Here is a 12,109-nt window from a genome sequence, read left to right as displayed (position 1 = left end):
AAAACCATCATTACCTGGCTGCGTTGTGCTGTTTTTCTGCACTATTTTTGATATGCTTGATAGTCGTAAGGACCGGAACACTTGGCAATATACAAAAAGCGGTTTGTTTTCAGCCTGCAGTCAGGTTCTGGAAGTTATTTCCAGAAGTAGCATTCCTCCAGCAGACGTTTCCTGGGAGGCAGTCAGTGCTGGGCTGGCCAGGTGCCTGAGGTACCAGGCCGAGCCCGTGGATTGCTCAGGAGTGAAGGCGTCAGGTTAGCGCTGCTGGCTGGTCGGGAGACAAGGCCCCAATTGAATCTCTCTTGTCTTCTCAGGTTTGTCCCTCTGATTAACCACTCTAAAAATCACTCCAGGGAAAGCCTCGAAAGTTCTCTAAGAGAACTCATCTCTCTCTAAGAGAGAGAGATGTGGTTAAACAGTCTTCTGCTGAAAGGATAAAAAAATCCATAACTATTCCAAGCATTCAGCAGCAGCAAGGCCAGCAGGTCACTGCTGCATTCCAGCTTGCTCCTAACCCTTTTGTTCCAGCAGAGGAAAGCACGAGTGGTCTCAAAGTTGCCACGGAATCTCATTTGACCAGATTTATTTGGGCAGCTGCTGAGTAAAATTTGCTACCACCACAATCTGTATTTGCATCTACATCCACACTCACAGAGAGATTCCTACTGGATATATAATTTCTTAAGGCAAGCTGTATTCCTGATTTCAGTAGCCACCAAGCGTATAGCAGCAATTAGCAGACTGCTGCCCTCGTCTGTTCTGTCCAGTTGAGCCTTTCCCCTTCTTCCCAGCAAACACGGCAGCAGCAAGGCAGAGATGCTGACACACACATCACCAGAGCTCTAATTATGCGACCCACACTAACTTGACACCAGCTTCCAGACCAGAATTTCCCCCTCTTTTACCAAAGCCATGGTGGGTCCAGAGAGGACTCCTCCTCTCATTCTCATTAGCTAACACCTGGGAGGCCCTTACTCATAAAATTTCCTTGCTTGCCACTGCCAAAATTAAAGCCTTGATACCACAGCAAGATCTATGCTAAGTTCACAGTGTCACAGAGCTGTTCTGCAACCTCTGACCAAGTGGTTTATCACAAGCATTTATATGACCATGGTTTCAGCAATACAGTTATAGGCTTGTACGCACTGAAAGAGAAACCTCCTTTATCGGTAGAATTCTAACGTAATTAGTGTCAGTTCACCACTAATTAAAAAAATGCAGGTACCACTTCCATTCTTAACATCTCCTATACACACATAGGAACTCTTTGAATGGGATTGCTGGGCAGGCTCCTGAAGTCCACATACTACATGTGCTCAAAACCCGCACTGCGGCCTCCACTTGTAACAAGGGCCCCTATGGAAACAGAAATAGCCTTTGGCAGGATTTTCAAAATTAAATATTACTTCTGCAAAAACATTCCTGTCTACTGACAGGGGTGCTCTCAGGTAGTCTAAGTCTGAAAGGGAGAAATACTGTTACGCTTCCTACCTATGGTCAAGGATTTAAAACGGTGCCTTGCAGGGTTTTAACACCAGATCGCTTGTAAAACCTCATGTTTAAATTGTTTTATTTAATTTCATAGCATATTCTAGACACTGGCAAGATTTCTGCAGATCCAAAAGTGCACCAAAGTCTTAGGTGAAACATAACCCCAAATTTCCCAGTTTGAAATTAAAATCAAATTTGATAACATTACTCTGGAAAAACAAAGCCTTGATGGTTAAAAAATAAAAATCTGTTCCTTTCCAAGCCCTTCAGTCACACCTGTATCTGGATGTCCTTATGAAAAGACCTTCAGGTACACAGAGGAGTGGGTTGGAGCTGCTTTTACCTTTTACTTAAAGCAAGCACTCCAAAAAACACCAACAGCCCTTTTGATCTTCAAAAGTAGAGTTATTGAACCGCAGCAGGATCGAGAAAACTTGACGCTGCTGAGTGAGACATGAAAATTGCAAACAAATCTCCTCCCTTCTCATTATGTCTGTGCATGGCACAGCCTTTCTTCTTCCCTTGCTCTCAATCTAACAGGTTTCCCAAAATTACAATGATCTGTATCTACAGAGCCTCCTTTGGATCCCCAGAAAATCTCAAAATGCTCCACCTGAATCAATACCCAGCAGCATATGGGACAGTGCAAGGAAGTAATCTCACTCCTGCTGCATTGTCAAGTCCTTTTAGCAACAGGTCAGAAAAATGCAATAAAGGCTGAAGAAATAAATACAAAGTTATAATCTTTGTTGGAACTTGTGGTGCTTGTTCTGCTGCATTTAGATGGTTCATCCAAAAAAACCTTTTGCATTGGTGTCCGTATTGCTACCAGAACCAGACTCTTCTGCCAGTGCTGCCTCTTAATTTATTGCACATCTCACTAACCCCTTATACTAGGGCTATCTTGTATATCCGTAACCCTTCTACTAAGTACAAAAGAGCTATTTCTGTAAAACTGGGTTGAATCTTTCTTTTGATGTGTGCTGCTGGTGTTTGCATGGAACTAGTGCAGTTCATGGGTCCACTTCAAACGCACTGAGTCACAGCAGAAACGTTGCACAAAAATAGGAAGAGAATTCCTAATCTAAAGCATACCCAACCAAATGGTCAACAAAAAGAAGGAAAAACCCTTGGAACATTGCTCTGATTTTATGAGACTAAACACTGAGTTATTGTGTTACTCCAAGATCCCTCCAAGAAGACCTGTAAGAAGCCAGTTGCGCTGTACTTAAACATGTTTGCTAAACCCTTATCTGTTTAGATATGGTTTACAGAGAGTTGTGTTTTTCCTTTTGTCAAAGATAACGGTGGGGTTGCACAGGTCTAGACATAACTCCTCGATATCAGCAGTAAGCATCAAGGAAACTCTGAATTGCGGCACTTCATACTGAAGAGATCACTAAATGATTCTTTTCTTCCCACAATCATTCAGGAACTTGAAAGTCAAGGGAGTAGCCTCAAAGCTCTGATTCCCGTAAATTTAACAGAGGTCACAGCTTGGCCAATTCGGCTGAAAAGTGTTATTACAGAAAAACTTGATGATACTTTTATGTTCACTGATGCGAACATAATTCTCTGGTTTTTAGGTACATGTAGCACGTCTTTCCCATAGAGACACTTCAGCAGATATATATGGTACCATGAGCTAAGTTAAAAGTGATGAATTCTCTGATTTATAACTTCTACTGATAACAAGATGATAGAAAAACTTAAATGTATGAGCATCATTACATACACTGTGTAACTTGCTTGGCAGAGAAGGGATGTGAAAAAAGAAGATATTTATCACACCTAAACTAGGGGGACAATTTTTGTATGACCCATGACCACAAAGAATTCAGCTGATCTCTAACCAAGGCACAAAATCTTAAAGATAAGGTTACCCTTGTAGGAGGTGAGAGTGGATGTGGGTCTGTGGTCCTGCCTACTCCCAAGGATCACGTGTAGGAGGAAAGATGCATACGTAGAAGAGCCTTTTTCCTGACAGTTTTGATCTTCTAAAGAGATCTGAACTGCTGAGCTTGTACCTCCAAAAGATCAGCCACTGGATGTTAACTAAGTAGCCACAAGAAACTGATCAGTACAACCAGACTTACTAGTAACGAGGAGCTAGACAAACAAACCATGTCCTCCTCCTTCCATTCTAAAGCTTTGGTGACCAGCAGAAATAGACTCAAGTGAGAATCCTTTGGTTATGGCCCATTTAAAGCAGAGGCTACACTCAAAATCAATAGACTGCAATTGCGTCCCAGCGTTGTCAGAGTGCTCAGCACTGCTCTGAGTGTGATATGAGACATTAAGCACACCACCCAGATAAATATAAATTTGTTATTCTTCATTAGAAATCTACTTTTAAAGTTGATTTGCAGCAAAGTCATTTAGGCAGATGAAATCACTGCACACTGAACAATCCAGTTAGAGATGTTTATCCAAGCAGAGGACGTTCAATTGCATTTTCATTAGTAGAACTGTATCATTATTGTCCTTAAAGACAAGGCTCTTAGACCTAATCTATTTGTTTACAGTTGTATCTAATTGCTGACAGTTGAATTTTGTTAATAACTAAAAGCTAATTTTTTTACTACTCTTGGGCATTACAAAAATCAGGTTTCCTGCAGAGTAATAATGCACAAGGATTTGAGGACCAAAGGTGGTCCTGTCCAGTGTTGTAGCTCTGCTGGTGCTAAGGACTCTCCAAAACTCTGAGGAGTTATCTATTTCTAATGATGCACATTATGAAACGGAGTGAATTTCTGATTAAATAATTTCCTGTGATGAACAGCAGGTGATTTATCTTTGAAGAAAAGTGTATTCTTCTTTAAAACACAGGATCTTTCTCTCTGCTAAATTCTATGTGGCTTGAGAAGATGGGAAAGACAGTTGATCTCATTCTTTCTACTTTCTATAGCTCTCTGCTTTTCTACCTGCAGGACTAAGGCAGCGCTCACTGCTGGCGGTGCTGGAATAAGTAAATGGCTCTCTGAGACTCCTCCTTCAGCCTCAGTCTCAAGACAGCCATGGATTTTGGGAGCCTGGAGACAAGACTTAAGATTTCGAAAATGGGGGAAAAAATATACTGTCTAACAGCTCTTCTTAGCTTTTAGCTTATTATCTGCTCTCTTGGCTATCCCTCCTGGGAAGATGACATTGCATTTTACTTTATGCTCCCATGTATTCGTACTGATTGCTGTGGTGTTAGCTGCATTTAAGGTCAGGATATATTTTACTTAGAAGACAGTTTTGTCCATTTATCAGTAACAAAATATACTGCTATCTAACAAAAGACGTATTACAACATCAGTAAACAATGTTTTTGTTTCTTGTAAAGCTTTGCAGTAGAGGTGCTGCTATAGGCAAGTCCTCCGATCCATCTCCAGAAGACATTTCCAGTATTGCCAGTTTTATTGAGATGAAGCTTGCAACCTGCTACTTAAAACTGAGGAAGCCTGATCTTGCTCTGAATCATTCACACAGGTAAAAAATAAATATTGATCAGATAGGCTGCAAAGACTGGAAACAAAAACCTGAACAAATACTATGAATACTTCTTGTGCAAGAAGAATCAGTCTAATGGTGAGAAAAGAAGAATCAATAAACCAGCACTTACATACCACACTGATGTTTAGGGCAGATCAGCTCTCAGAATTTCAGACATCAGGCTGCAACGGCACTGTGTACATTTACTGCTTTGATAATGCTGTAGATAGGGGTACGTAGATGAGTCACAGAGATAGCTCAGGGCATCCTAAGGCTGAAACTGGACAAATATAAACACATTCAGCCTTATGTGGTCCTAATGATATTATGAGCTTTTGAACTTTTTCAAGCCAGATATGGTCAGGGATGGCTTCAAGATATTTTTATTAGATAATTCCTTCATGAGCTCAGTTGTGATCCACATCAAAGGCCAGCACCACACCAACGCATAAAGAAGCCAGAAACAAAGCTTGCACATGGTGGTATTGAAATTTCCATTTATTTCAAATGAGTTAGGATTTTGCTGGGTTTGTGCTGCCTTTAATTAGCATTCAGGCATAACAGTAGTTTCCGTTAAGCACATGCCTGTCCTGCCAGCATCACTTCATTACTGAGGTCTCTGTTCATTTTTTCCATTGTACAAGATGTATTACGATGGACACTGCAATTAGTGCAGGGTGAGTTTTTTCATACAATCATCTCAAATGAATGTAACTACAAAAGAGTAGTTACACCAAAAGAGGAGGCACATGCTTATGCCTAATTCACAGGAGACGGCAGTGAAGAACAATGTGCTGGAATAGCAATGTGATGCTGTCATGGCAGCAGGTTCATTAGGTTCGTACAAGCAAACGAAGCCATGGGAAGGCTGAGAATCCTGACATAATGACAAGATCATTTCTCAGCTCCACTTCTCTTTACTCCTTTCCCAAGCACTTTGTATACAAAGGCTACCTAGGGCCCACACACTATTAGGGGGTGCATCATTCAGACTAGCTCTGAGGACCATTCTGGGTTGGTAGGGTGATGAGGCACTGGAACAGGTTGCCCAGAGATGTGATGGATGCCCCATCCCTGGAGACATTCAAGGCCAGGCTGGATCAGGCTCTGAGCACCTGATCGAGCTGTAAATGTTCCTGTTCATTGCAGAAGAGTTGGACTAGATGACCTTTAAAGATCCCTTCCAACTCCAACGATCCTATGATTCTGTGTCTTGAATGCCCATGATCTTGGGCAGCCTGACCTAGAGGTTGGCAACCTGCCCCATGGCGGGGGGGGGGTTGGGGCTAGATGATCTTTAAGGTCCCCTCCAACCCAACCATTCTGTGATTCTATGAGTGGCTGCACACCTCTCATGCAGATGGACTCTACTCCTTTCAGTTGGAGTACTCTGTAACCAAAGCATGGGAAGCGGGGAAGGCAGATATTCCCCTTAAAAACACAGACTCCTCACACAAACTACAAAGCAACCACTTTTTTTCCATGACTTCTCAAAGATTACACTAGTGGAAAATAATGCAGTTTCACTGGACTCTAGCTTCTGGAAAAATGGTAGTGATGTCTCTCTTTTTCTAACTGTGAATTCCAAGAATGCTCAAAAAAGGAGTAGTGATTGTAATACTACAGAAACCAACGCCTATTCAGACATGCTTTGGTTTCAATTGTCTTAAAACAGGAACCATGACCTACAGCAACCACGATCTACAGAAAAAAATAAATGCAGTCAGATGGGAAGTGCTGAAAAAACGGAAGAAGGGAGAAATTCTTCACTCGTCTGTCTTATATATAATTATAACAATCTGTTCTTTACTTCTTTAGCTGTCTAGCTCAAAGAAAAGTGGCAATCAGTAATGCCTATTTTCAGTATAATTCATTTAATAACTTGCAGAATGGGAACAAATCTACCGACAGTATTTGTTATGTTGTAACCTGTGGGAACTGATACACATAATATACCAGTAAAAAATATTCTGAGATATCATTAACATGAAGGCAGAACCTGAAAGATAATCAATAGCTATATTTTTTCAAAAAGAACAAATACATTACTTTGAGGTCTCCTACTAAAAATAGCTTATTGCCATCAGTTAAATAGCGCATATAGAATTTTTATTCCCATTGAGTTTTTATGTCATCACCACCTTGTAATGGTTTGCTGGTAATCCTTTGGTATTAATCATGAATCCAAATTAAAGTATTCATTTCTGCATTTATTTGCATTTACTGAACTATTCTTTCTTTAATTTCATGTAAATTTCACAGCTCCTGCATTTATTTCTGGAGCCTTATTAACCAAAAATCAGCTTTAATATTCTCATACAGAGCTGTATCAAATGTATATGGCAAGAATCTTGCAAAATGCCACAACTAAATAGAGGAAAATTCCAGCAGCTCAGTTTTAAAAACATTCAAGAGCAGGCATCTGCAGGGGGACAGCTATCCTGGTCTTAAAAAAGGAAAAGGAGTACACTTTCTATCACCAGATAGATGACAGAATCATCCTGCATGAGAAGCAAAGTCTGGGATTGCCTGCGAACTGGAAATTGCGTCCTCGGGATTCTTAACATCGACATTTGAGGCTGTCTTTAGCATCACTGACATAAATGAGGATCCTGATGGGGTTCTGGTTGCTTCTCAGACTGATATAAAATGTTTGTCCTTTGTGACGAAATACTGTTAAAAAAGCACACCCCTTATCTGTCACATCTCTGAGGAAACGTACCATGGGTCGACCTCACCAAACAGCATCTGCAGTAACCTACTTGACCACCACATTTCATCATAAGATAGCCATCAAAATAATTCCCAACTTGCAGCCTGAAGCTATAAAATGAATCACACAATATTTACATGCCCCGTGGTCCTTTTGGCCCAGACGTTATAGCATACCAGGGTTTAATGATCTTAATAACCCCATATGGCTCACTGGGAAATTAGATTTTCCCTTTGGTTGCAGAAGGCAATTTTCAATTATAGCAGATGGCAAAACAGCAAAGGTCTGAGAAGGCAAGAACTGACTAAGAAACTGTAGATTACTACTTCAGCTTTACGCTGCTCAGCATAATATCAGTGGATGGATTTTTGACCCAAATTACAGTAATCTTGAAGCAGAGCACAGCATCTGAGCAGTGCAGTCCCTCACTTACACCTGCTCTTCAGAAGGCCAAGCCCAATAGAGAAATCCATAAAGCTGCAGCCACATGTGGAAAAACAACCCAGGATACATCACATATGGAACTCAGCAACTGTTAAGATTCAATTTTGAACAAAATTGGAGAGCGCGATGCTGAACTCCGTGACAACTGAAGATGGAAGATCCTTCAAAACACAACATACATGACTTTACCCATGAGACTCTGCATCCTCTTAAGGTTTCTTTTTGATTTTGCTTTTTTTCCTCCAAGTGAGATGAAATTAATTTGCGTTGACGCCACCTGACTCCGCTGTCATGGCCCTCATGGCACACAAGATTTGAGGAACAGCATTCATATGGCTTGATCCAGTTGCTTTAACATAGGAAGGATGCAGCCCCAGGCTTTGTTCCCTGCCCTCCTCCCCAGAAACTCCATCAGGACACCATGTAAGAGCCAAGGGGAAGAAGAGCAATCAGACGCTGCACCATACTTCACTGACATTACCTCTAAGTAATGCTGAAAAATGAGTTCGTTACCACGAGGGCTGCTGCGTGGAGCTATTCAAAAACCTTTGGGGTTAGCAAAGATCTTCCTGTGTCCTTTCAGGCTGCTCCACAGGTCTGACCCAGTGCCAGCACTTTCCCTCTCTTCCAGAAAGGCAGCGCAGAGGGAACGCAATAAATCTGTGAAGCTTTTCCTGCTCTGCCTTTTTATGTGCTGGATGGAAGGCAGGGCTCTCTAATGCCTCTTGCACAATTCATAGGGAGACGCATGAAGTAGAAAATAGCACCTCTGTTAAGTAGCGCACGATTGCTTTAGTGATGACTTAACAGAGGGAATCTCTTTGGGAGGCACAGTGGGGGAAAATAAACCTAGAGCAGCTGAAGCCGTACAGATTCACTTCTCAATCCTCTACTTTTTCCCCTCAGTGATTTTTCCTAACGCTTTTAGAAGGTTTGAAATAATTATTTGGGGTCAAGCTTTACACAATATCTGACAGAAAAAAAAAATGAAAGGCACCTCAAAATTTGGTCCTTGAGTTATAGGCAGGTTAAATCAGGTCGTTTTCATTGAGGTTAATTCTCAGCTTGTAGATTAAAAAAAAAGAAGTAGAAGAAACAATATTCAGCTGTGCTATTCCCCCACGTTCCTTATTTTGCACCTTTAAAAAAAGGACTGTGTTAAAGCAAGTAGAACAGTGCAAGCCTAATGAAATACTAAATAATCCAATAACGCAATGATGCCATGATACAGTGTAGTCACTGGGCATTAAAAAGGAGAAATAATAGAAGAAGAACTTAGGCACGCTTAGGTGAAAGTAGGAAAAGGACAAACGTAATGGCTAGTGCTGCTAATCTGTGGCAAGTTGGGAATGTGCTCTAAACTACTCTCCTAATCACCTTACCTCCTCAGAATGGAGAAGAGAAAGAGAAGAATTAGCAGCACCTAATTACTTCAGCAATTGTGTCAGGCATATTGCGGTATACATAATAGATGAGATATTATTAATACAAAGCTATTCCATTGAGATGCTCTGGATAATATTTTTTAAGAGTAGTTCTGGTTTATAATTCCTTCTCATTCTGCATTTCAAATATTTCTAGGTAGCTCATCTTTTTATTATTTTTTTAATTCCTCTGAATTCTCCAATTCTCAGCTCCAAATCCTACATTATTTCTAGGTCGGTGACATAGTTCTTGTTTTATGTGCAGAGTCCTTCTCTATTGAGGGAAAGGCTGTGTTCCTCCTGACTTCAATAACACGACATGGCGATAACATTTATCTGCACAACGTGTGGTGAGATTTTGTTTAGGAGTAGAATATTTGGGGAAAAAAATCTTGCCCTGCAAGAAATGCTGTTCCTTTTTGGAGGAAGAGTCCAGCAGCACTGAGCTATTTTATAAAAGCTGAGATGCCTGATGGCAGTGTTCAGAAGAGCTGGTGGTCAAGATAAGAAAATGACACTAGTATGGCTGGGAAGCGAGCTGGCAACACGTTATGCAAACAACTCGAAAGGCAGAGCATCTTCGTGTTAAGAAGTCTTAGGAGCTTTGAAACACGTTTTTCTTAAATATCTTTTTGTTCCGGACAGGAAAACATTCTCCTTTGTACCACCTTCACAGCTGAGGAGTCAAAACCTCTATAGCACATTTGTCTTATGCTTGCAATTCAAAGCAAATTGCTGCTGCAGAACCTTTTAGCATGGCAGTTATATTTCACTTCACTGGCAGTGAAAAGGTGTTGTGCATCTGAAAGCTTTATAGGGATCCCTCATTTCCTCCCCTTCTGTCTGTTTAGATATGGAAACTTCACAAGAAGTTTTCTTCTGTGCACAGAAAGTCCTTGCCTCTGGATGCCATAACTGCACTTCTTTTTCACTGTACCAGAGCCCCTGTTCCTTGAACCACATAAGTCTGGTAGAAGCCTTCCTATCCCCATAGCTATTGGTTTTGTTCTGTGGTAACGACTGTATTAGAAGGGATTCCTAATGAATTGCAAGATTCACAAATTCTGTTTTCTGCTAGGTTTGCCTCACTAACCAGACTTTGGCACAGCCACTGCTGTAGCTACATCTACTGAATGGTCCTGGCTATTTGTCCTCCAGCTTTTTTCTCTATGTAACAGGAGCTATCTGATTTTACATGTCACTCCTTTAAACAGAGAGCAGCTGGGGCAGAGAGGGTAGGATGCTCCTTCCCTTGGGAGTCAGAGGTCCCTAAGTACAGGACAGAGTGGGCAGAGCCACAGACTGGCACTGGCGGTGCTGGAAAGAAAACGGCACCGTGGACCAACTTCCCAAATCCCAATGTAGCTGCATGTGCAACTTGCAGGACAAGAGGATGAGGTTGATTCCTGGTTACCATGAGTTCAGGACTGCCTGGATTAGATCTGAACTCTTAACCCAGCTGTGATGCAGCCCTTGGGATCACAGAACATGCGTGGCAGACACAAACAGATGTAAGAACAGTACTACACCGCAGCTAATAAACCACCTGCCTTGCATATGAAATGGAAGAAGAAAGCTGAGTTTCGATCTGATTGTACAGCAGCCAGGATTTGTCAGGTTCATCTGTAAATATACTGGGGCTGGATCACCAGCGCCACTGATCGACAGTGTTCATTGAAGACAAAAGAAACGTGTTAGTCTACAGCAGCTGAATACCTTGTTCTGCCAAATGCTAATTGGCACATGACATGTGTGGCATTGCATTTGATGCTGTGGTGAACACCTCAGCACCTCCCTTTGCACAGTCACTGTGCCAGCGAGTGATGTGTGGACATGCAGCACAGTGCACTGCCATGCCAACAGACACACACACGGCTTTTGCACCGAGTTCTTACTTCTGGTAAATCACCTAATTGCTCTCTAATAGTCAACTGTAAATGTCTATTCCATGTATTGTTACAGAAGACCACATTGTGTTGACGGCAGACATGGACAACTATGAAAAAGAAAAAGCCTGTCACTCCAATTTAACAAATTATGTCATGCACCTCTACTAACAAGCCAGCTTTCACTTGCAGTAGTAGCAAGAAAAATGAGTTACCTGCTTCAGTAGCAAAGTGTATTTTTTCCAACTGTTTCATCTATAGAATCATCTCATTGACTTTTTCCTGGCCTATAAAGGCCAAATATAAATGATGCAGGGGATTGAAAAAGTGCCTCCGCTACATGTCAGCCAGATTAGAGTTAAAGCCCCGTTGCATTCAGAAGGACTTCAGAGGATGCATTCCTTGGAGAGAAGGCAATGAAATGACTAGCCATCAGTTTTTATGTAGCAATGTGAGTTTCTTGCCATGCCTGTTTTCTTAATGCTGGGCAGTAAGATGGAAGGAAACATCTGAAGGGATGAAACCACAGAGCAACGTGTGCATCTTTGATTCGCACGCTCCGATTGCTACGATGGAGACAGTTGATGCCTGTTTCTCCCCCACTCCTTACAGTTGGAAGGAAGATAATGGGACAAACACTGTATTATTTTTAAGAGAAGGTGTCAAGATGAAAA

At 41.5% G+C, this 12,109-nt stretch overlaps 1 protein-coding gene across 1 annotated transcript in view; it reads left to right on the top strand.

Annotated features, from left to right (window-relative positions):
* The window catches only part of SPATA16 (spermatogenesis associated 16), an 86,509-nt gene that overhangs the window by 24,118 nt on the left and 50,282 nt on the right, over nucleotides 1-12,109 (top strand). The window contains exon 3 of the mRNA XM_021397136.1: nucleotides 4,820-4,965. Coding sequence (XP_021252811.1) covers nucleotides 4,820-4,965 — 146 coding nt within the window. The remainder of the gene's footprint in view (nucleotides 1-4,819; nucleotides 4,966-12,109) is intronic.

The sequence above is a fragment of the Numida meleagris genome, chromosome 4, assembly GCF_002078875.1.
Source record: "Numida meleagris isolate 19003 breed g44 Domestic line chromosome 4, NumMel1.0, whole genome shotgun sequence".
NCBI classification, from domain to species: Eukaryota; Metazoa; Chordata; class Aves; order Galliformes; family Numididae; genus Numida; species Numida meleagris.
This window is presented reverse-complemented; position numbering and strand designations above follow the sequence as displayed.